Here is a 26,136-nt window from a genome sequence, read left to right as displayed (position 1 = left end):
CAAACCTGAACCATACACAATACCAAGTCCCATGAGCTGATACAGCATTAGGAGATTCCTCTCTGCAAGTCCATTTTATGGGAACTGCTGAATCACAGCCTGAACCTCTGACTGATCACCTGAGGCGAGCAATGAGTCAGCCCTGGGAGCACAGGTGAAGGCAATTCACCTGTGCTGCCGGAAGGGGCGGAGCCTGGCTCCACCTCTCCTAGACCCATTTAAGAGCTGACTACTAGTAGGGAAGGCTCTCTTCTGGAGATCCCTCCTTTGGAGTTTTACAGCATCTCCAGGACTCAGGTAAGTGCTCTATCTATTCTCTTCTGGTATGATAACCTGCTTAGCCAAACTCTCTGGTAAATTTCATAATTATAACATCTGGCTACTCATTAATTATACACTTGGCAAGCCAAATACACTAAAATTCATATCATGTCCTTTCTATGGAATTTCTATAAATGAATTAGGGGAAGAACATCATCCCCTTAGATAAAATGATCCCTGGGCAGATCCCAGGGTTTCTGGGTTCTCCTTATTACCAATTAGCAACCATAGTCAAGAAGTGTGGCCCCCTGCATGCTATGGGGAATATTTCCCCATTCACATGATGGAACACTTTCAAGGATTAGGCAAAGACATTCTAACTACAAAAGAATGGCAGTTAGCTGCCTCCACAGTGGTGTGGCTACTGTTAAATGCCTTAAATCAAGCTGAGATAAGAGCTGACATCTTAGAAAGTGAAAATCAGCTATTAAAAGATTGCATTGAAAAACTAGAATAGGAACTTAATGTATTACAAAGGAAAAGACCAACTTTACATTCCCTGATAGATCAGGCCCGCGATAGTTCAACAGATAACAACCATACATCTGAAGTAACAGACCTGGTTGAGTAGGAAAATAAAAACTAAGTCAGATTTAGAGGTTCCACTTATGATGGATTCCTTGGAACTCTGTCCTATTATAATCCAAAAGAAAAGAAAGTACAAGATATACTGGCAGAGGTGCCCCCTGTCCAAACACATTTACACATAACAGCTAGACCATACAAACCAACAGAGCTAATGGATATGGTGCAGCAATTTCAACGGAGGCCGAAAGAGAGTGTTCACTTAGACTATGGAATTCAGGGGTGGAAGGCAGCATCATGGTTAATGGGCCAGAAGTATCAAAAGTCACCACTATGATGGTGCACCCTGCCCTCAGGCAGAGACTGTATGCTGCTGTTCAGTATCTCAATGAGAACCATTTGATAATAGACTGGTTAATGGCAGCATGCTGCATGGTTTGGCCAAACAAATCAGATACTCCATTGAACACAGGATTATGGTCCTCCTTGGAGGACCTTCAAAACTATATTCATGAATGGGGCTTAAGAGAAGTGATATATGAGGGCTCATTTGAAAGCCCAGATATGGTAAAGTTTTCAGCAGAGATTTATGCGAGATTTAATCTTACAGCAGGCCCCTTCTCACCTATATGGGACCTTAGTTTCCATATTAAACCCCCTTGTGGCCTCGGAGGCTGTGATTCAACAGGCTGCCCGGTTAGTAGCTGATCTGGGGGAGACAGAGCATCTGCACGCTAGGTGCAATATTTGAGTAGTAGAAGAAGCAGAGGTGCTTGCAGTAGTTAAAACCAAGAGGCCACCTGCACAGAATCCTCAGACAGGGTCTGTAAGGGTGTTGCGAAAACAAATGTTTAATGATCTTATTTGGGCTGGGGTCCAATTCGCAAAAATTGACCGCCAGCCCAATCACATCCTCTTTCAGCTCTGGAAACAGCTGAAGGACAACCAGAGATTCCAAAATTACCCTAAGAAACCAAGAGTAAGATATAGAAAGAGTACCAATGACGGCGTGGAACCTAGATGATTTCATTTTTCCCAATAGAAAAAAGAAGCCCCCTCAGATGTCCCAGGCCACAGTGCCAGAGCCACCTGAAATAAAAGACTTAACTTCGGCTCAGTTCATGGTGTGACAAGGGATGTTAGTCCCCCAAGGGCCTCCAGAAGGGACCAGAGGCCCTTTGTAGAGATGACAATATTCTGGTCCCAGAAAACACGTCCAGAGTGTTATGGCACTTATCGATATGGGAGCGGAAACATCAATTATCTACAGAGATCTGACCAAATTTGATGGAGACAGAGTGATGATTGGTGGTTTTGGGGGGCAGACTATTCCTGTCACCCAAACATGGTTGAAACTGGGGATCGGGTGTCTCCCACCCTGGGAGTGTCTATTGCCCCAGTCCAGGAATACATCCTGGGCATAGATATTCTATGGGGTCTGGCTCTCCAGGTAACTGTGGGAGAGTTCAGACTTCGACAGAGATGTATTAGTATCCGGACAGTGCTGGCTATATTAAGAGGCCATGTGAAACATGGGCCTATTTACCTGCTGAAACTGTGCCGAATTACTAATGTAAGACAGTGTAGACTCCTGGGTGGGCAAGATGAAATATTGAGAATGGTGTAGTAATTAAAAAATGGGCATTATATGGGCTGTGTGCAGGTCTTATAATTTCCCCATATGGCCTGTGTGAAAGTCAGATGGCATGTGGAGAATAACGGTGGATTACAGAGAATTAAACAAGGTCACGCTGCCTGTTCATGCAGCCATACTCAATATTGCCTCCCTAATGGGCACATTAAATAGGGAGATAAAAACCTATTATTGTGATCTAGATTTAGCAAATGCGATCTTCAGTATCCCAGTTGCTGAAGAATTGCAAGATCAGTTTGCATTTTTGTGGGGAGGCAGGCAGTGGACCTTTCAGGTCCTGCCACAGAGGTATGTGATTTCACCAACATATTGTCATAATCTAGTGGCGCGTGACCTGGCTAATTGGAAAAAAAAATGATGTTAACTTATATCATTATACTGATGATCTTCTGCTGACATCTGACTCACTGGAGGCAGAAGGTCAGGCAGTGGATTCATTAACTGCCTATTTGCAACAGAGGGGATGGACTATAAATCCCCAAAAGGTGCAAGGTCCGGGCCTGTCCATAAAATTCCTGGGGGTGGCTTGGTCAGGAAAGATCAAAGTACTACCCAGTGCTGTCATAGATAAGGTTCAGGCGTTCCCAGTCCCTACAACATCGAAGCAGCTGCAAGAGTTTCTACGTATACTGGGTTACTGGCATTCCTTTATACCTCACCTAGCACAGCTGCTAAGGCCATTGTACAGACTCATAAAAAAGGGGCAGATATGGGACTGGGCAAAAACAGAACAGGATGCTTTCCAACAGGCAAAACTGGTAGTTAAACAAGCCCAGGCATTGGGTGTATTTGATCCTACCCTCCCAGTTGGATGTTCACATTACTCAAGACGGCTTTGATTGGGGCCTGTGGTAACAGCAAAGTTCTGTTCAGACCCACATTGGTTTCTGGTCTTAGGTCTGGCATGGAGCAGAAGAAAGATACAGTATGATTGAAAAACAGTTATTGGCTGCCTACTCTGCATTACAGGGAGTAGAACTGATAACTCAAATGGCTGAAGCTATAGTTAAGACCACTCTGCCGATTCAGGGGTGGGTGAAAGATCTGACCCACCTTCCTAAGACAGGCACAAACAGTGGCCTACCTCAGTCAAAGGAGCAGTCAAAGGAGCATCACCCTTGAAAGAAGAACTTCAGAAGATCCTAGGCCTGATGACGTATCGCAGTGATGCACCGAAAGAAACATTGGTTGCTCCACCAGAGAAGAGTCCTTTTCAGGAGGGAAAATATCCTATCCCTGAAGATGTCTGGTGCACAGATGGGTCCAGCAAGGGCAACCCAAGCAAGTGGAGAGCAATAGCATACCATCCTTCCACCAAGACAATCTGTTTTGATGAAGGAGATGGTCAGAGCAGCCAATGTGCAGAACTGTGAGCCATGTGGATGGTTATAATCAAGGAACCCAGTGATTGTATTCTGAATATCTGTACAGACAGTTGGGCTGTGTACTGGGGGCTCACTCTTTGGATTGCACAGTGGGCCACCCAGGAATGGACTATCCATGCCCAGCCAATCTGGGGCAAAGACATGCGGTTAGATATATGGAATACAGTCAAACAAACATAGGACTATATGTGTCTACCATGTTTATTGTCATCAGCCCCTACAGTCACCAGGAAGTGACGAAGCTGACATGCTGGCCTGAGTTTGATGGATTGAGAATTCACCATCAGAGAATATCTCCTGTTGGTTACATCAGAAGCTATGGCATGTGGGACAGAAGACAATGTGGGCAGCTGTAAAGCATGGGGGCTGCCCATAGAGCTACCTGACATCGTCCAGGCATGCCAGGATTGTGACGCTTGCTCTAAGATGAGACTGAGATCATTGCCCAAAACAACAGCCTATTTTGCTAGAGGGGGTGAGATATGCCCTGACCTGCATGGACACTGCGAGTGGGCTACTGCAGGCCTACCCAGTATCAAAAGCAAACCATGCATATACCATCAAGATACTCACTAAACTGATGTCTGCTACGGGACATCTCAAGTCACCAAGAGCAATCAAGGGATTAATTTTACTGGTGCAATGATACTGTGCTGGGCAGAAGAAAATAACATCGAATGGGGGCAGGCCTCATTGAATGTTATAACAGTATTCTTAAGGCTGCCCTGAAGACAAACTCCCAGTCCCTGCAGGGGTGGATGAAAAGACTCTATGAAACCTTGCGGGACCTGAATGAAAGACCCTGAGACAGCAGACCTAGTGCCCTGAGAATGTTGCAGACAACATGGGCCACCCCACTTAGGATTCAAATTATGGGCACTGATCATCAGATAAGACCCCAGATTGGTAATGAAAATAATCTTCTGCTCCTGAGAATTTAGATCCAGGTACCCATAGAGTAAAATGACCCTGGAAGGTGCAGGTAGGACTGAAGTGGTGTGGCCTACTTGCACCTTGGGGGAGATTATTGGAGGTAGGAGGCTCAGTAGTCCCTCCAGTAATAGGTACATGGCCTACTGATATTGTGGTCAACACATTGCTTCTTTGCTAAAGGGACCCCCATCATGTCCCTGTGGCAGATCAGGACACCTTCTTTGGTGCCTGATATTATTATGCAGCTGCAGACATCTGACCAGAAGGTGTGGTACAGGCGGCCAGGACGTGCCCCAGTACAAGCCAAAGTGTTGACCCAGGATAGAAATACGGCTTGTATCTTGTCCTGGAGAGCAGACCTTCCCCTCCTGGTACCCCTGAAACATCTGTATTACTCCCTGTGAGTCTTTGAGCTGTCAGGATCACTGGAAGGAATGAAATGCCATCAAAGCGTTCCAGTGTTGCGATCAGACCATGTGCAACACCTGGTAGTGGTCTACATGGGACTGATGGAACATAGGATGGACCTGCACCTCATGACCATATGCCTCCAGTAACATCATTGAGCACTGGCCCATAAAAGAAATATGGACACTCACCAATCGTCACTCGTCTTGAATCGCACCAACATGTGTTGTGATGGAAATCATATAAGTGTCGCGATATAGCGGATCTCTGTATTAGGAAAAGCTTACCCTTTAGTCAAGTTGATCATTGGTTCATGCTGTGAAGGGGTGAAGTGTATGGGAACTGCTGAATCACAGCCTGAACCTCTGACTGATCACCTGAGGCAAGCAATGAGTCAGCCCTGGGAGCACAGGTGAAGGCAATTCACCTGTGCTGCTGGAAGAGGTGGAGCCTGGCTCCACCTCTCCTAGACCCATTTAAGAGCTGACTACCAGTGGGGAAGGCTCTCTTCTGGAGATCCCTCCTTTGGAGTTTTACAGCAAGTCCAGGACACATGTAAGCACTCTATCTATTCTCTTCTGGTATAATAACCTGCTTAACCAAACTCTCTGGTATATTTCATAATTGTAACATCTGTATATTCATTAATTATACACCCATTAAGAACACGAGGCAGTCTGCTGATCTGTGCTAGAGCCCAGCCCTTCACATACCACGCAGTTGGGAACCAGCTGAGGAGGGTATCATCACCTTGGTTGCCTACACTAACGTGGATTAACTTGCTATCTGCTCTAAAAAGGAGCTGTATAAAGGTAGCCACTGAGCATGCAGCTGGAAAGTGTTCCTGGCTTTCCTGTGGGTTCTAGCTGTCACAGCTGCAATTGTAGCTATTATAGCCATGCCAAGAGCTGCAGCAGTTGCTATTGTTGTTCACACAGCTATTTCAGCAGAGCTCCAGGCTCTGTTCCCATATTCAGAAGTGTCAGCTGCCCACGCACTCAACCACAAAAACCTGGCTTGCACAGGACAAGTACATGTTCTGTTAAGTCCTTCCATCAAACAAGCCTAATTTGTACAAACACCTTACAGCAAAGAGGAAAAAAAAAACTAGTACAAAAAAAAAAATAAGTCTTTCCCTGTGACCTCTTTTTCTGCTTATAGAAAAATGGTTGTTTCAAGCCCTGCTTTGACAGATGTAACCCAGGCACATGGATGAAAGTTGTATGTACCATTTCCTCTTGAGGCCAGAAGTGCTCATGCCTGGATCTAATTTATATAGTAACAATAAAATGTAGCCTTTGGGACCAGCTAGAATCTTTCAAACTCAGTTACTGCCTTTCTCTCAATGTTGAAACAGAGAGATAACCATCTTTCCCACCTGTTCCCCTAAGAAAATATACAATGCCTAACCTGTACAAGTAGAGTAAGCAGGTAGAGTGATGTCATATGGTTGGCTTCCCTTTGCTGCCAGGTCAGACAAGAACAAAGGAATTAGGAAGACACACTGAAATTAAAAGGAAGGAAATCCCTTTCCTTGCTAACATTTATTTGCATTTGGATGTGAAGGCATGGAGATGTAAAACATGAAGGCAGTACGGCAGATGAGGAGCTTTATTCAAGTAATTGTAGCATGTCATGTTTTGCTTGTACATAACCACAGCCATGAATCTGTGTGAGAACCTGATTTCTTTTTTCATCGAGGCATATCAAATATGAACAGAATTCCCAAATGAGATACAACCCAAAACATACAGGACTTGGAATAAGAAAACATTGCAGTTGTTGTAACTGATGACAAGCTCACAATGATTTTGTTTGCTCTGTGGGATGAGAAAATTTATCTTTTAAATATAAAACAAGCAGAACAGATACCAACATGAAATGCTCTGTATTTGCCATACAAGGAGAGATTTGTGATTGCATCAGCCTCCAGAGAGAGTAGCTGGAAACTATCCGAGAGTGATGACTAAACAGAAACTGATCTGTTGTTTGCTGGTTGGCACGAAAAAGTATTGCCAAAGCTAGGAATCCAGAAGGCAAAAACAAGTAGTAGTAACCCACTTCTAGGCATGCATTACAACACAATCAAAGAGCAACATCTCCCAGAAAGAGAAGTAAACTAACGGAAGAATAGTTTTAGAGTAAGGGCATTTCATCTTAACTGTTCAGAATGCGGTGCTAGGGATGGGCCTGTTATTAACACAACACTTCCTTCCTTTTCTAATTTGCCATTTGTAACCCACTCTGGAGATCACTGTTTTCAACACAAGCTGAAATTCCTGAGTCCTGGAAATGCATGAATGTCTCACAGTGCCAAGCACTGCAGTGCTCACATACTAAAAGGACGGTTGGGATTATTGCAGTGCACCAGGCAAAGTATCACCTAATGTCATGTTAAGCTTCAACATTTCTAAGGTCTACGGGCACATTTTATGGTAAAGGATTGTTTTGTGCTTAGTCTAAGTAATGTCACAAAGCAATGGCATGCATCCCCCATGAGAGCAGGCTGGCCATGAGAGTTGCACTTGCTCCTTGCTCTTTGAAGTGTTTATCACAGGACTCCCACTACAGGGCATTACAAGCAGCAGCACATCCACTTGTCACTATCTAATATAGCCCCTTCAGTAAGGCGCTGACTGTGCATGGAAAGAATAAATCAATGAGAGAACTACATTTACTCCTAGAAACTCTTAAGATTTTACTTCTTTGATCAATAAACATCTCAAATAGAAAATACACTCTGACATAAAGATAGTAGGATGTAAGTATTGACTTTTGAAAAGTGCAAATAAAGAAGTTAAGAACAACTAAGGCAGCAACCGTGCAAACCCTCCTTTCTTTTTGCTTGCTATTTTCATTCACAATATCCGTCCAGTTCAAATCCTTTGCATCAGCTGAACAGTAACTTTCACTAGGGAAGTGAGACCAAACATCCATTAGAGAGAGGGGACATCAGTATTATGCGAACACAATACTGTTGGTAAACTCCCAATCTTGAGCCTTGGTTCCATGTTCATAGAGCTGGCAAGTGTGGTTCAACAGCAGCTGCTTCTCCCTTCTCAGTTCTTGCAGGCTGCCAAAGACAGGTTTGGAGAACCAAAGCTGCATTTTCATGGGTCCCCACTCATACTATGTTCTCCAGGGTGTATCTTGGCATAATTCAGAGCAACCCTTCTGAACCTGATTTTGCACCTTCAAGTCATCTTTCAGCAGATCACGCTCAGATGGGTTCAAAAACTTCTAATATGAAGAAAAATATAACCTCAATCTTTACCAAGCCTCTTTAAAATCAGGCCACTCCTCACCCACTCCCCAGTAATTTCAAGGGGTCCTTTAGTTCAGATTGTTCAAGTTTCAAATTATGTAATTTATTATATATAAGAATAATTTTCAGATATGACAGTAAGGTTTTAACTTTTTGGTTTTTTATACTTCCCAGCTGTTTTCTTATAATGGTTTTCAGTACACATTTGTCTTCTATTGATCCATTCCTGCTAATAAGCATTTTGACTTTTCCTACTTGGGATAAGTGTTTTATCAATGCCTAAAAAGTTCTTATCTTCTTATTTGACTCTTGGTATTAATTTATCACATAACTATCTCCCTTTAAATGCATTCTGACAAGTATTTGGAAACTTCAGGTGCAGCAGCGCATTGGGAATATTAAGATTCATAACTGGTACAGTATTTCTTAATATCTTTTCAAACAAGTCTCATAACTACAAATTCCAATACTACTCAATGAGCTTATTGGATGAGAAAAATCCAGTCAGACAATCAGTAAAATGCCTGTACAATGAAATAGCACTGACAGCACTCAAGTATTTTTGTTTTAAGTGCTTTCCTCTTCCTCCCACTAAGAAACTGCCTAATCAGGCTTTTCTGTAGTTTCCTGTGATATTTGTTTCTTAATGATGAAAACTGTAGCCAAGCAGGAAGAGACATAATTCCTTTACTGACCACTCTACAGCTTGCATCAGGCCATGTTGCACACCTGGAGGCACGCAGCAGAGGAAAGTAGAAGCTATTTTTCTTATCTACCTTTCAGCATCCTCTTATTGATTAAATAATCAAACCTCCAAGCTGTCCAACAGAAGAGAGTGCACAGCTACTCCCTGCAGTCAGACATTTCAGGGCCGTAGAACATGCCAATCAATGGACAGCTTTGGCCAACTTTAGTAAGCTTGGTAGTCTCACAAAAACTAATCAAAATATATCAGCTTGAAATCAATTCTCGTTGTGGAAATAGTCTGAAAAAATGAGATTTTTAAACAGATTACAGTATTTTTTTTTTCTAAGCCAAAATACTTTCCACCTGTCTTTGTAGTAATGGTGACAGTTCCATTCTCTCTTTTAAAGCCAGATCAATAGAAGAAACATTCCAGATTCTCCAGAGTTCTCAGAATTGTCTCATTCTGCTCTACACACATTGGCTGATGTCAGCACTGAAAACACAGGAATGTAAAGAATATACATTATATCTCACAGAAAAAGCCTAAATTCAGTAGATGGCTACAACGCTGAGATGGAACAGTGATTCTAAACAAAGCAAAAATCCCCCCCAAACAAAACAACACATTAAGTTAATAGGAAGCTGATTTGGGTGTTATCTCTGTTACGCTTGTGCAACAACTGGTGCCAAAGATCTTAGTCTTCACTGTTGGTCCTTGATACAACAGTAATTGTCTTCACTGAATGATGCATTCTGACAAGTCAGGAAAGAAATCGCAACCTTTGATGTGAAGATCAACAAAACCATAACTAAATCTCTCCTTTAAAAGGAGTATATTTTGGTCAAGATTTAGATAGGTTAGCACTGTGCCTGAAAACACATTCAAAGTTAGTTGTATTCAGCTCTTTAACAAGGCAAAAAATGGTATTTCACAGAAGGAAAAATATCAACATAAGAAGTCCGTCACCTCAGAAGAGCTCTGGATTAAGTGATTAGCATTACTGGAAAGACACTCTAGCAGCCCCACCAAGAACTTAGCACAGGCACCTTCAGTTTTTCATACTTCTCCTTTTCCCTCCACAAGAAAAAAAAAAAAAAAAAAAAACAGAAGAGAAAATGGAGGCTGCTTGCTCCACTTTTCTCGTTCCCCTACTTCACCATTCATCCCACTTATCTGCTTTCAGCTTCTAGAGATTTTCATTTATTTTCAAGCAGGCCTTCCACTCCTCTTACCTTCTGTCAACTGACACCAACATTTTCTGTGAACCTCTCTGAGGCTCCTGCCACCTTCCATGACTACCTAACATTTTGCAAGACTTTTTCTTTCATTTGGCTTTGAATCTAGTGCAGAAATGGAATTTTGTAGGTTTCAAGAGCTGTAAATTAAGTAAGTTAAATACCTAGAACAAATAAAAGTAGCAGGATAGAAAGGCTCAGGGATTCCTGCTTACTACCACATCAAAAAGTATGCCTGTCCATAACATGTAAGTATTATCAGAGAACTGTGTGTTAAATCAAGGTGATACTCAGTTACTTACCTGCCTCAAGAGACTAGTCAATGCAATTCATCTAGTCATTAGATCTTGAAATTCTATCCAAGTCCACTGAAAGCCAGTAACCACTCCCAAGTCTTCAGAGCTACTTACATCCAGCTCCAAGTTCTAAGCATCAGAAGTCACTGAATAGTTTCCTTGCCTACCTGGTCACAACTTCTGACCTATAGCTTATAGTTCATAACTGTAGTACAATAAAACTGCATCCAAAAACAACTCTTAACAGAGATGCATACCACCGCATTTAAGTCTTTGGACTTAGGTTTCTTAGATATTACCTCAGCAAGTAATAAAACTTCATAGGTATCTCAAGTATTCATAGTAACAGCAAAACTGTGAGCAGCTACTTAAAGTTGCTTTAGTAAAGTGTTTGTACTCACATACTACAATAAAAGTAGTCCCACATGCTATCCTTACCAAAATTTACACTGAGTAGGTGCATACAAGGTTGCAAACACTTTGCAACCAGACTTACATGCTGGGAGTCTGGTTGGTATTACCTATTCATTACCAGATGTACTTTGTCAACTTGCTTTCTTGAACCCTTCTCATGTATGTATATATACAGACATACAAACTAGTCAATCTAGATAAACTTCAAAGGCAAGATTTTTAAAAACTTGAGACACAAGTATTAGTACTAGGTTACTCAAGTAAGATCCTGCTCAAGTACAGAAAAATCAAGTTACTTGGGCTTTCACACATATTTAAACCAAGTAAAGTCCAGATATTGTCTGTAAATAGTAAGTGATTTTTCCATAACAGTTGTACTTTGCCTGGCAAGAATGAATAGCTCAAGTCTTACATAAATCAATCTCCATCAATCGTTTACTCATCTAGGAAGCTAGCTTCCATAAATTCATGCTCAACTTGAATATTTACTCTCAAATTCTACCATCGCAGCCTTTTAGATGCACAGTCCAATCAAGTGTTTTCAAACTTCAATAAATAACAAGTATTCCAGATAACTCCTCAGGTCAATAGGTAATATTAAGGAAACAAGCTTTCAGGTGACTTTGGTTTTACTATTCATGCAATTAAACTGTTATTCCTAAGGAAAGTGACTGACTGGAGTCAGTGATACTTCCTTTCAAGGGAAGTATCAATCTTAGTATAGGAGTGTCTATAAACAACTGCCATAAGAATCTGTACTACAGTCTTTGTAACATTTTATAACATTTGCCTGAGACATTAGGTTGTTAAATGTGTTGTAATACATATGTCAGAAGTAGGATTTTTAAGAACTATACTCAGGTTCATACTCATCAGACATGATATCCTGCTAAACAGACTTGTTCTCCAACTCAAGTCCAGCCAAGTTACCACTTAAACAGCAAAGCTCCCAGTCAGGCTTTGTCATGTTGTAGTTTCATTGGCCCTATGAGCACTAACTTCTGAGAATTTCTTTTAAAGTAATATTTTGTTAATAGCAGCCAGATATTTTATTTTTAAGTACAAAAAAAACAGCTTACCCCCTCCCTCCTAAGTTTTCAGTAGTTAATAGTTTTAGTTTTGCAAGTGAATTAGGAGCTGACATCAACATGACTTTGTTAGTTTTGTATTTAACAGAACTCACACAAAATCCCTACTACAGAATACTTTTTTTTTTCCACATGTAATGCATGTCTGCAGACTGCTTCACTGTGGTCAAATTCATGCAGTGTTCACCCAATTCCATGTTACTGCAGTTATCCACAAAGCAGAAAATGCTCTGCTCTGATGGGAAGACATGCTCTGGAACAGATAAGGAAGCAGATAGCTCTTTTACCAAGCCTAATACTGGTTCCTATCTTGAACACAGGAGCTCAACTTCACTCCTCCTAATACTGCATCACATACATGACTGACTTGTCTAGTGAATGTATTTGAAGGTAATTTTTTAAAAACTGACCTGTTTTTAATTTTGGCAAGCCTCCCTTAAGTTGAATGTAATATTGGAGTGTTTACTTAAGTGTTGCTAGATTGACACAGTCATGAATTTTAGAATCAGAGCAAGGCTCTGTGCAGTCATGTAGTATTGTCTTCACTAGAAAAGAGAATACCTTTTTTTTTTTTTAAACATAGTTATATGCATGATGGGCAGAGCACACCAATGTTAACTTTAGAGAGAGTTTATGAACAAGTTTAAGCAGAAAGAAAGGAAATAAAAGCATCAGGACCAATCTGTAGCAAAGCCATCTATTATTTCAGAGAAAATAGATACCAGATGAAGGCATTTCTTACATGTCAGACTGATTAGTTAGTACTACTCCTGTTGTGCACCATAACATACTCACACCATTCAGTGCATTTATATGCAATACTAATACTACCCTTCAGAAAAAGGAAGGCCAAGAAATACTCTATTTTGTCATAGACATCACCTTTACTGTTTTTCCAAGCAAGACAACTTAAGTAAAAAATCCAGAGCACAAAACACTTTGAAGTTTTAACTACCACCATTTGTGATCCTTCTGTGATAGTAATTTATACACTACTTTTGAAATCCCTCCTCCCAGATCCTTAAGTGGGCTTCAAAAAGCATTACAGGTAAAAGAGCAAGTCAAGAGTAAGCTCAGTTTTGTCTAGTATTCCCAAATTTACAATTGTGTCTGGCAAGTTTCTTACCTTCCACATAATGATTCCAAGTCAGAAGCAGTTCTAATTAATGCCAATTCATTTTTCCCCACACAAGCCTTGCAACACAAGAAAAACTTATGCTCAATTTTTATTTTTATTTTTTTTTTTATAATGCTGTGTGGCATAGATGTATGAATGCAGATTAAGAGTTTCCCCATGCATCTGGTTTAGGTGGCTACCAGATAGACAAGGGCTAAATTTGCTCCAGTTTTCTGGGGATATTCTGAGAGGCAAGATAAATGCACATTCCAACTGTTTCAGCTGGAAGTGAAATGCCTCAATGTTTAACAGCAGGCTAAGGAAGCCTTCCCTTCCTACAAAGGGGGTTCTCTAAATACTGCTGCTTGCCAGAAAAAAAGCCTTAAAAAAATACTGTAGCTATGAGTTCACAACAAAAAAAAAAAAAGCTGTTTTCAACTTTCAGGAAGGGGAAATAGAATGAACAATTCAACAGTACACATGAAAAGCTTGCATCTTTTCACTGACTTATTCACTTCACAATCACTGACAAGACTGATGTACATATTTCTGCACCTGCACTTGTAAAAGCAGATAAAATATTTAATAGGTAATTTACAATGTATTTTACCAGCTTGGCATACAGGATGAACAGAATATATCAAAGTAGTTGACAGTTACAGGCTTGTGGAGGCCCTGCAAAAATATTACTTCATATATCTGCTAATTTAAAAAAAAAAATCAGTGTGCATTTTAGAAGTGATACAATTCAATCTAGCACAAAATACAAAGAGCTGCAAAAATGTATACCATTCCAACAACAACGTATATAAGTTATTAAATAATGATCTGATTTAAAAGAATATAAATGAAGCCTTTAAGTAGGTCTTTTCTACATGCATATTATTCCTCATTAAAGAAAAATATGTAAAAAGGCCATTGGTAATTGCTTTGTTAACCACTGTAGAAAATGCCAATTCTCTGGTCACAGACGCCACTAGTTTAGCACTTAAGGTCTCTGCAGTGTTATATGTGATTATTTTTAAATACTGTTAACTCTATTACTCCATTGGTAAAGAACGCGTGACTTGGAATATGGCAGTCTTCATATTGAGAGGGCAGTGATGCACAGTTTTGTCACTATCCAGAAGAACAGCACCCTCCGCTGCTCTGTACTTGTGGTTCATCATCAATGATCTGTACACCTCGCCTCGCTGTTCCTGACTGACTGGATCCATTGCCTCTTGCTCTTTCATCCACTTGAGCAGTTTCTATCATTCCTGCAAATACAGTTTATTAGATGAAATGTATTAGCATTCCATTCTATTATGACATAAGAGCTTAAGATCTTAATCTGAGTTACGTGCACAAAGTTCAGCAAGACCAAGTCACTCAATTACGCACAAGTAAACACTCTGGAATCTCAAGGTGTAGTCAAAAGAAAATCTTAAGTCTTTTTCCTAGAGCATAAAACATTCAGAGGTTCCTGTTGACTTAAATGCTGATGTTCTGGAGTTATTGACCTTCAAAAGCTAGATTTACCCACTCATATTAGAAACATTTGGTCACTGAAACCACACACCCCACAAGACACAATACACAACCACGGAGGTGAAGTCCTGCTACAAATAGGATAGCTTCCCTGTGTCGTGTTTTATCCTGGATTCAGTATTCTTTATCATCTGCTTCATCTGTACAGTTTCAAATTTATGAACTGTAACTGACATCATCTGACAATATATTTTAAATATGTTGAAACAGAGTATGAAGTAGACAGCAGTGAGAGCAATCACACTAAGCTTGATCTGAAGTTACTTAAAGTATGTTGAGTGAAACAGAATGCTCGGACTCCAACAGAGCAAGAAAGACATTCTTGAAGTATAGCGAGAATTTCCAACCACACATCAAGTTCAAACAGCTGGTCCAATACAGAAGTGGACTGTACACTCAGAAGTACACTCAAAGGAAAACAGTTCTTAATTATTTGTTTTTTTTTTTTTAATAGGGTTTGAAACATTCACAAAACCTCTGTGTCTAAGCTCTTCATGAGCTAACTAAATAGTACCTACTTTTACAAAGGTCAAGAAACAGTTCTTCAATTCCTTTATTCTGCTTGGCTGATGTATGATAATGTTTTGCTCCAACAGATTCAGCATACCTGTAAGAATGCAGATGCAGAAGAGTAAGCTGCATTGAAGAACTCAGTCTTTCCAAGCCACTTTACATGAAGTGGAAAGAGGAGAGCTTTCTATTCTTAACTCTTAATTCATGAATGCTGATTTAACAAAGGGAACTGCAGTTAAAATTAAGCTAATATTTTTTTGAATTGCTCAAGTACATTTCTAGACATGACATGAGCTAGAAGTGTTGACTTTTGTCAAAAACGATGTAAAACTCAAGTTACGCTTTCATCATTAAGGACACTCCAAAATTAAGATAGTAACAGAACACTCCGTAGAAGCCAGCTAGCCATAGCTAGTTATGCTTGCAAATTGTTAGAAGCATCATAAATTTATTACTCCAACGTAATTCTGCAATGACTGCTTCTATTAATAATTAGCGTGACTTACGTTTCTGCTTCTTGCACTGAAACATGTCTCTCTTTTTCCAAGTCTATTTTGTTACCTGTTGAGAACAAGTTAATATTTCATGTCTTTGTACTCCAAAGTTAACAAAAGTCACAATCACTGTACCTCATCTTTTTTTTCCTCCGACAAGCTGCTTCAATAAAAACAGATTCTTACTCAAGTCTATTCAGACCACAACAACATCATTTAGAAGACCTCTTTAGAAACCATGAGCTTCTGTAGCCTGATCAAGATAGCTGAATACCTTGATCACTTAAATAAGAAAAGCAATGGCTTTTACAAGGCAAAAATCTGTGCTGCAGAACATAGTTTTCATAGAATATCCATATACCTATCCTGCTGAAAGTGTTAAAATCAGACCTAATGATTAAGTTTAAGTATTTACATGCATTTGTAAGAATTCATTGAAATATCCAAGTTTTAGACTTATCCCCCACAATCCACATCCAAGCACTAAATTTTGAAAACAGGCAAGCTTTGAGTCTCTGCCATTGCAAATAATACATAAAGAAAAAACAAGGAGTCACGGTACCTGCAGGCAGGATCTAACACATTTGATGTATCTTTCTTCATTCAACTATGAATTTTGCAACTTGTCTTAACTATGCACTTCAGCCATAGTGCATCATTAAGCTTTTTCCAAATTAACTCTGATTTTCTCCTACTGCAATCCCTTGAAACTTCTAGCTCCAAATGCCTTTTTAATTGCCAAATTCACTTAAGATTTATCCGTTCATATGCACAAGCTGTTACAGTAGTGCTTGGAAGGTAATATCAAAAGAAACATTTCCAATTCAGTCACTAGAATCACATGTTGAAGAGTACTTACCTACTATACATAAACAGATTTCATTGCCCAGCATTTTTCTTAGTTCCTTAACCCAGTTTTTTACCTGCATGAAGAACAGAGGTAAGTTTGATTTCTCATGATACCCTGTCAGTTTAGGCATTGTGGAAACAGCCCATATCCTTCATTATCAACTGCTTAAGCCTGAAACAAATGTGTTTAGAGCAACAGAGATTGACAAAATATTTCCTACTTCTCTAGAGAAAAAGTCCTACTGTTTTTGCCACATGCTTATCAGGTCCAGACTCCTCAGGAAAGCATGTCAGTTTTCAGCTGGGGCATCCTATGAAGCAATAACATGACAAAGGACTGGACAAAAACGCACCTGTTTCAACCTGATCAACTAATACTTTAAAAGTAGCTAATGATCAAATTTCAGGTTAAACGAAGACTGGGAAGTTCAAATATCTATTATCACCAAGAATGCAGTGTTTCTGCTGCTATGTATTGTGATTATTGTGATATCTGAAACTTAACATCACTTAATATATTTGAGCAATTTGATTTATACAGTAGAGAACAGTATGTTATCACAAAGTGCTTTTATTTCATATTCACAGTCTGTCACACATTAATCCTCTGGTGTTCTTTGAATAACTCCACTAGAACTTTATTAGGAGTATGCTTCAAAAAAAAATAAGGTGTACACTTTAATTACATGGCCTGATTCTGCAGATGTAGTATTATCTGCAAATGACACGATCAGGTATTAATCCTATTATTCAGGCAAATTAAGCATAGATGCTATCCCTAAAACAGAAGATCCCCCATGAGCACACTCATTTCATAGATTCCCTTCCAATCAAAATAGACTTTGCACAGAGGTAAAAATCTGTTTGGTACCTTCTGGAAAGAGTCCTCATCTGTTATATCATATACTAGAATAGCACCATTAGAGTCTCTGTAGTAGATCGGCCCCAGTGCATGAAATCTTTCTTGTCCAGCTGTATCCTGCATTTAAAAAAGAAAAGCTTGTTAGTATGTAAGATCGTAACAATACTTAGAGATTCCAACGACTTCTATCTCCTACTTTATTATGAAGTGCCTGACGTTTGAGTTCAATCAAACAAAATATTTTCCTGAAAAACAACTTACTTAACTAAGGAGGGAGTGCATAGCGGGGAGGACAGTTAAGAAAGCAAACATACCCATATTGCAAGGTTTACTCTTTTCCCGCCAATATTCAGCTTCTTCGTAAGAAAGGATGCCTGGAAAGCAAAACAGAGTTAAGTTTTCACACAAACATGTCTGTCTGATTTCAGATTTATTTACTAATAAAAATATCTGAATCAACAGAAAACAGATTTCTGAATCTAAATACTCCCTGAGCCAGAAGGCTGGGTCAATACTAAGCTGGTTAGTCATTTCACTACAATTTGCCAGAAGTCTGTTCTAAATAAGTTTGCCTTAAGGAAATCGTTTCCTACATCCTTTTGCTGTTGCTCTGAATGACTTAGGAGAGATAAGAAGGTTGAATTCTGAATAGGGATAAGCCTAAGATGAACTTGAAACACTTTACAAGAGTACAAGAGTACGCAAAGCTACTGGAATTTTAAGGTTGCTGGTATTAGCACAATAGTTCAATACTAGTGAAACAGTAAAAAAAATTCAAGTTTAGAGCTAGAATTCTCAAAACATCAGTATTTTGCAAGAAGTTCTTTCATCTGTGTTTTTTTCCTGCTGAAATGAGTTCACAGTTCTCTTCATTTTATTCCTTCCCTGAATATTCATTCAGATACCATTCCTGAAAGCCTCGTGTTAATGTTTCTCAAGTAACAGAACCAGAGAAAGGAGGAGAAGCGGTATACACACAAAAAGAAAGCAAGTGGTAGGGTGAAAGTTTCAGAAGAAGCATACATGTTGCTCTAAATATTCTACTACATTGTCTTCTGAAAACATTTGACAAGACCAGCACATATTGCGAGCTTAGCCTGATTTCTGTAACTCAGGAAGATGTCTGCTCTCAGAGCCTGCATGATGCAACTTTCAAATGCTATCCACCTGCTACCCATTAGATAATTCACCAGCCAAAAAGTAGTATTAAAAATTGATAATAGTTCAATAGATAGAAAAGGCTTTGAAGTAGTCAATACATTAAGAACCTGCACCTCCATCCTGAAGATCAACAGTAACAGGTTAACAACAAACAATTCAGTTGCCAAGACTAACTTCAGTCTGTTTCCCAAGTTTACCTGGTTCCCATTCAGTTCCACCACGGCATACATTTGGATATTAAGTACTCAGTGAATAAACATTCATCTTAGATCATTTTAGGCTGGCCTGTAGCTTCTCAGCACAATCCCTCTGTGTAAGAGCTCTAATCAGGCACTGAGCTGACTAAAAATCATGTGTACGTAGAAAGGGAAAACGTCATCGGCCAGGTCAGCTGCTTGAACCAGTTTGCTGCTTAATTTACACCAGCATAAACTGCTGTTAGAAGTATCTTCCTCAAGTCCTTCCTGTGTTAAGCTAATCTAGCATCAACTCTGGCGTTTGCATGAGTGAAGATGAGTCAGTAATTTCCCTCTTTTAAAAGAAGTCATACCCTCCCTGCAAAGTTTTCCACAAAGTCTGGGAACAGATGGAGCAGATCCAGAAAGACAGAGCACAGGAAAGAAAAACACACTGAGATTTTCCAAGCGCAGGCAGAAAGGAACTATCTTGACCATTGTGTTGAACACACCTAGAGTCTAGGTAGTGTTTCAGTCTACAGTAAGGTGGTGGAAGTCAACCTCAGGAAGAGTTCCAGACAGCAAGTTTGAAGTATTTAAAACACTGGTCAACTTGTAACAAAGAGCTTGACAGCAGAGCTGCAAGTCTTAAATATTGGGACAAGGCCAATGGATTTTCAAATAAATCATAAGTTGTGCAGACGTTCTTTTGCAGCTTTCACTCATCTGTTCCTAAGAATCATAAAATCAGCATCTAGTCTTATAATTTGTTCCACAGCATCACTTTAAAAGTTGTAAGCTCAGACATTTTAATATACCAACACCTGGATCGTATTAAGAAAAGTTATGGGCTAGCCATACTGAATCAAGCTTGCCTGCCAATATTTTATTGATCTACTGCACTCAAACATTTGATACTCTACTGTACATCTCAGAGGAAAAGCTGTTCAAAGCACTGTTTGCTTTGGTCACTATAATAAAGCTCAATTCTGCCCAGTTGATGCAAGATTGGCAAAAAAACACTCTAGAACCACATTTCTGGATCTCTGAAAAAAAAAATTCTTCACTGAAAAAGGATTTGCATTAAAAACCACAAAAAACAATATTCATGAGGTTAAGTCATCATGGCTTTGGACACTGGCCCAGTAAGGATAGCTGTGCTATTTAGTTGTCTGACATATCAAATATTAAAATAGGTTTTCACATCACAGATAAGGCATTGTTTGTAGGTTGTAAGGTGTCTTTTTCCTGTTTTGTTTTATAGTAACACATCCCACAGGTCACCATAGCTTTTGATAGAACATTATCTTTTAGCACTAAAAGTAGAGTATTTTATACATCCAAATATTAGAAGGCCAATACTCTCAGGCAAGTCTTTTAGTATTTCTTGCAAGAAGTGACATGAGTCAGCAGCAAGGGTATTTAGGATTGACAACTGTATTTGCACTCCACATCAAAACTGATAATCTGTACTGTTTTAGGTCATAGTGCAATAAAATCCTAGATTCCTAACCAAAGTGATGATAGTCTGTATCAGATATCCTGATTACAATGAAGTTTATATATAAACTTACTTGTTAACAAGACTGGTACTGTGTATTTCTCATAGTCATAGCTAATAACAAGCTGAAAGCTTTAAGAGAACGCTGTGAGAAACAGTCAATACTATATTACACTTTAAATGCTTCATTCCTCTAATGTATTTATATACTTGAAGAATACTGTTTGCAGGTCATGTTCTTAAATTAAAAGCTATAGGTAAGTCTGGCATAATTAGCACCGGTTAAATGTATTTCAAACGTTTCAGAGCCATACACTCCAAAGACAAAACAGCTAATACCTAACATTCTAAAGTTATACCCACATCCATTTCCATTCGTCTAATGGAAGAGCAAGGTTATTATTTTCCATCCATTCTGAAATTAGAGATCAAAAAGCTAAAAATCAAAAGGAGCAGCAGGACTTAGTTTTCAGAAATTTGGGGAGTCCAATGAGTAAATAGAATCTTCACTACTGGTTGCGAGTTCCCCTATCCAACCCAGCTTTGAGGTGAGGGAAAGCATCAGCTACCAAGAGTGTGGAAGCATTTGGAAGCAATGCCATGCAGACAGCATTAGATGATTGTACACTGAAGAGGATCAACATGTGTTCTCATCTCCTGAGAATTTACCCAATTGAGTAATAGGGAGTTAAGTGTCAGTCATGACTTAATTTATAATCAGTGACTCCTTTCCACATTCTTTTCATTATTATAGCAATTCATTTTAGCTCTGACTTCCAAAAAACAAGTGTATGGGACTACAGTTTATTCCAAGATAAGTAATCTGAAGCAGCACTTTGAAGTAAACTAACCTTGGTATTTTGACTCAAGTGCCTTATGACTAGTGTGAAGAATTCTCATATGCTTAGAAGGAAAGGATAATGCAATTATGAGCACTGAAATACCAGTCCCTTTATGCATCTGTAGAAAATCTTTCTGTTCTTTTAGTTCTCTTTTAAGAGCTCAGCTCCACATGTGCATGAGGCCCTGTTGAGAGCTGACAAAAGGACCTGACAAGAACAAGGAAGACTGAGCTTGAAAAGATACACTTGAAAGTCACTAGAATAAAGCAGGTTTACATCATCTGCCCCTTGACTGCTTTATACCAGGCATACAAACACTACCTGCAGCACTGGACTTCCTTGTACTGCTTTTTCTAAGCTGTCCTACACATACAAGACAACTTTTGCTGGTTACATGAGTCCACTAAACCACTGCGAATCAGTACATATCACTAGCACCATCATGTCAGTGGCTTAGTACACAAAGGCTGTATTTATCCTGAGTAATTGACAGTACCTATCCACATTTTAAAAAAATAGGTTTTACTACCAGAATATTTCCAGCATATTTCACTTGGTTTCATTTTACAGCTTAGAATCCTTTTAAGAAGAAAATACTCTCCTCCATATTTTGACCAATGGGAACCAATTCTAATCATCCCACCGGGTCTAACAGAAGATTATGGATTGTCATCATTGTCAAGACAGAAAAGCCACAACAAAAACAAGGCTAGCTTCCCTACATTTTTCTTCAGCAGATCAACAGCTAACCTTAATTTCAATTTGCATATCACTGATATCTGATGTAAAGGACTCCAAGTCAACAGAACCCCAGCAACATGCCCTGCAGCCTCCTAATCTTGATATAAGCAAGTCCCAGTTTACTATTCCCTTCTAACCAGCAGTTGCAAAAAGAGCAGGAGGGTGGAGACAGCTCCCTTTCAATAAAGCATTCCGTTACCTACAAATTGGCGACTTTCCCCTCTGCTAGTACACAGCCAACCTTCACAACAGAATACTGGAAAGTACAGACTTGCACAGTGCTAGAAGACTCACACTGACCAGCTGAAGGTCTTCCTGTGCTCTCTCAAATCACTGGGGTCCCACCGCAGGAAGCCCCAGCCAACACCTACAATACTTCAGAAAGCTGTAGTCTCACCATGTTTTTGCTGCAAAAAGGTTGGCATGAAGTACAACAGCACCTCTACGTCAGCACCCCGTTAGATCAGATTACCGTGGATTGAGAGGCCCTCATCCCACTGACCAGTGATTTTTTTTCCATATGGCTCATCACTGTGGCTCCTTGCTGAATTAGGAATCCAATATTTATCTAATTTTGGCTTAGTTGGAACCAAAACCTATTTGCTGCAATACTTTGAACTGATGCCACAAAGCAAAGTCACTTTATCAAATTAAGCCCTTGATAAAAAATCTTACAAGAAGTCACTGTTTTGTTAGCCTCTCCATATATATTTTTTAAATGAACGTTTTCATTAGGTTTAGTAACTCCTTCCACTGCCATTCTTCTACAGCTGCAAGGTGTAGAAAAACAAGAATGATGATTCACAAGCACACATCACATACAGTAAGATTCAACAACTGACCCTGCGTTTAACAATCAATAAGACACACAGATCTAAGGAGGTTCAGAACAAAAGTCAGCAGGGTGAGTTAAGATACACTGCAACTAGTTAAAATATACAGGGAGCAACTAGAAACCTAATCACAGCAGAGGAACAGAGCCTCAATATCACATGTGAGCATGTGCTCCCCTTCCTTTACAAGCGACTTCCATTCCCCACAGGCAGCCTCAAGCAAAAGCTCTCGAGCTGTAGCATCTAGAGAGACATTTTACTGTCAATGTTTTGGGGCCATTTAAGTTTCCATTTTATGATGCCTGTGACCCAGCTCACTTTTGGTTTCTAATTTTAGGCTTTCCGCTGCAGATTTTAAAAGAAAACAAAACCAGAGCTATGTCACATGACAAGCTATTCTTTTTACACAGGATATCAAAATTCAGCTATACACAATCACTGCAACTCACTTCTAAACATGTCTGCTCAACACTACACTTCAGGTCGTACAGCAACATTAGTTATAACCACAGCTCTGATATCTACCAACTACTGATTGCTTCTGTAGTGTGCCTCCGTAGCAATCAGATCTACCATTAGCTCACCATGCATCACACTCAGTAAACCTACTAACAGGTACATCTAATAGCCCAGTATGAGCACAGGCAAGTGAACTTCAAAATATTTTCAGTTACCTAAAATAAATACGGATCAACAGTACCTGTCAATGAAATATTAAGCATGCCGTTTCCAATGTTCCTCTAACATTTTCTTTCTTTATAAAGTTTCAGGATTACACACTCCAAGATATCCAGCCTGATGAAATCTCCCCTAAAATGTGTGTGAATAACGCGCAGCTACCACCATTTATCCTGTATTTCACAGAACTTCAAAAGCAGTTCAGAATCCAGTCAGTGGCAGGGTTTGTTTCTTTATTTACAAGAAAACATAGCGAGCACAGCACACACTGCAGTATTAAAACCACACATAAGTGCCTATGATGGGTAGAAAGGATGCCGTGCAGCTGCAAATTAAGAGGCTAAGCATGCAGAGGGCTCAATAGACACGTGCTGATTGTACAATCCACAACATGGAACTCAAAACACATCTTCCAAGGCCACGTAGAACACACGTGCATTTTGCTGTGTGGGATGCAGACCGCTCAGCACTGGGAGGCAGCGACAAACATTGTGGGCACCCATCACACTTTCACTGCTCAGATGTTTGTAAGTTCGGTGATAACTCAGGCTAAAATTCAGGGAGATTACACGAGGGCCTCGTGGATCTCATCAGTTATTAAATCATAAGCCTTAATCTCACAGACCCGCCTGCCTGCTGGCAGTGAAGTAACTCAGGCACCAGGTCTGCCAAGCAGAGGAAGGCTGTCATTAACAGAAACGCAGCACACACGTAGCACTCAGTCATCAGCCCACCGCCGACGATCACAACAACAGCCACGCTACTTTAAAGCCGCGCTTCCGCATCCCGAGACTCGAAGGCACGCATCCACGAACACGCTTAGACAAGAAGCGCCAGACGGAAAGCGAGACCCCGAAGCACCGCCTCCCGCTACGGCCGAAGAGAAGCAGCTCAACAGCAGCCCCCAGCATCGCCCCTCAGGGGAACGACAGCCGCCCCCCCCCAGCCCCGCGCTGCCGCCCGCCCGGCCCGCACCTGCAGCGTGGTGATGTGCTTATCGTTGAACTTGTTCTCGCAGTAGCGCAGCACCAGGGAGGTTTTCCCCACGCAGCCCTCCCCGAGAAGCACCACCTTGAAGGAGAAGCTGCGACCGCCGGCCGCCGCGCCGGTCCCCGCCGCCATCCGCGTCCCGCCGCCCGCCGGGCCGCCTCACATCCACCGCCCCGCTCTGCGGCCGCGGGGCGCCGCCGCCCGCAGGGACGAGGAGCGGGCGGGAGGAAGCGCTGCGGGGACTACAGACAGACACGACCACAAACACCTTCCCGCAGCAAGTGGCCCCGCTGCCCCTAATGGCGTCTTCTTCCTCCTACGTCACGCACCGCTCGGTCACGCGCCGCGTCGCCGCCAATGGGAGGGGCGGGAGCGGCGGCGGCGAGAGGCCACGCCCCCTCCTTCTCGTGGGCGGGGCCAATCTGCCGGGGGGGCGGGGCACGGCGGGAGGGGCGCCCTGTGCCGCCCGGCTCCCGCTGCGGCGGTGTCGTGTGGGGGTGTGGAGGGGCCGAGCTGTCCCCGGGGTGCCCTGTAAATAGGAACGACGAGGCACTCGAGGTTTACCAACAGATTACCTTATCCAGATATAAAGTGTTGGAAGGGAAACAAAGCCACGCAAGGTTCGTGCACGCATGTGATTTGTGCTTAAATGCCTCCTCAAGGCTTTCCACCTGTGGTAAAATCGTGGTGCTGTGAGTGAGAAGATAAAACTTCTGTCAACAGATGATAAACATAAGCATGCATTTTGATCTGCCCACTGCCAGTGGCTCCATCCGTACAAACTATTGGTACTTAAATATTTGTCTGCCGACGAACAGTCAGTAATAAAATGCTTTGAAACAGATGTGGGAACAAGCAGTAAAAAAGGCAGAAGAAAAACACATGCAGAATGGCCAGGGTTGAAAGGAACCTCAAGGATCACGAATCTCCAACCCCGCTGCCACACGCAGGGCCACCAACCTCCCCATTTAATACTAGACCAGGCTGCCCAGAGCCCCATCCAACCTGGCCTTGAACACCTCCAGGGACGGGGCATCCACAACCTCTCTGGGCAGCCTGTTCCAGCACCTCACCTCTCTCTCTGTGAAGAACTTCCCCCTGATGTCCAACCTAAATCTTCCCTCCTTCAATTTAAAACCATTCCCCCTTGTCCTATCACTATCTACCCAAGTAAAAAGTTGATTCCCCTCCTGTTTAAATACTGGAAGGCTGCAGTCAGGTCTTCTTGCAGCCTTCTCTTCTCCAGGTTGATCAGCTTCCTCAGCCTGTCTTCGTAGGGGAGGTGCTCCAGGCCTCTGATCATCTTTGTGGTCCCCCTCTGGCCCCTCTCCAACAGCTCCCAGTTCTTCTGTAGAATTCCTTGATCGCTGGGCTCCTTCCTGGAATCAGAGAGAACCCATGGTTTGGCTTGGAAGAGACCTTTAAGATCATCCAGTTCCAACCCCTCTGTGGTGGGCAGGAACACCTCCTGCTGGGTCAGGCTGCCCAGGGTCTCATCCATCCTGGCTCTGAGCATCTCCAGGGTTGGGGCACTCACATCTCTTCTGGGCAGCTCATGAACCTGTATTTCTCCAGCAGCATCTCGTACATCCAAGAACCGGGTAACTGTCTTGTAAAATTGAATATCCTTCCTAAAT

General features: G+C 41.1%; 1 protein-coding gene and 1 pseudogene across 1 annotated transcript; one reads left to right on the top strand and one right to left on the bottom strand.

Annotated features, from left to right (window-relative positions):
• Positions 1–1,143: 1,143 nt before the first annotated feature.
• Positions 1,144–1,989, top strand: LOC149919510 (uncharacterized; annotated as a pseudogene).
• Positions 1,990–12,758: 10,769 nt separating this feature from the next.
• Positions 12,759–24,828, bottom strand: RAB21 (RAB21, member RAS oncogene family). Its single transcript, XM_031589705.2, has 7 exons — positions 24,485–24,828; positions 17,892–17,951; positions 17,587–17,694; positions 16,726–16,789; positions 15,879–15,933; positions 15,378–15,466; positions 12,759–14,588 (listed from the first exon to the last, which is right to left on the bottom strand). The coding sequence occupies exons 1-7, from the start codon at positions 24,629–24,631 to the stop codon at positions 14,449–14,451; spliced, it is 663 nt and encodes a 220-aa protein (XP_031445565.1). The 5' UTR covers positions 24,632–24,828; the 3' UTR covers positions 12,759–14,448.
• Between the last annotated feature and the right edge of the window lie 1,308 nt (positions 24,829–26,136).

The sequence above is a fragment of the Phasianus colchicus genome, chromosome 1, assembly GCF_987193195.1.
Source record: "Phasianus colchicus chromosome 1, bPhaCol1.hap1.1, whole genome shotgun sequence".
Lineage (NCBI taxonomy): Eukaryota > Metazoa > Chordata > Aves > Galliformes > Phasianidae > Phasianus > Phasianus colchicus.
Note: the sequence above shows the minus strand (reverse complement) of the source record. Positions and strands in the feature narration are given on the sequence as shown.

Bases quoted from the DNA above. Each gene is read 5' to 3' on its own strand.
- RAB21 (XM_031589705.2), bottom strand. From the start codon at position 24,631: ATGGCGGCGGGGACCGGCGCGGCGGCCGGCGGTCGCAGCTTCTCCTTC. The intron at 15,934-16,725 runs GTAAGTACTCTT...TGTTCTCAACAG, and splicing joins AATCTGTTTATGTATAGTAG to GTAACAAAATAGACTTGGAA. The intron at 14,589-15,377 runs GTAGGTACTATT...CTGTATTTGCAG, and splicing joins GTTTCTTGACCTTTGTAAAA to GAATGATAGAAACTGCTCAA.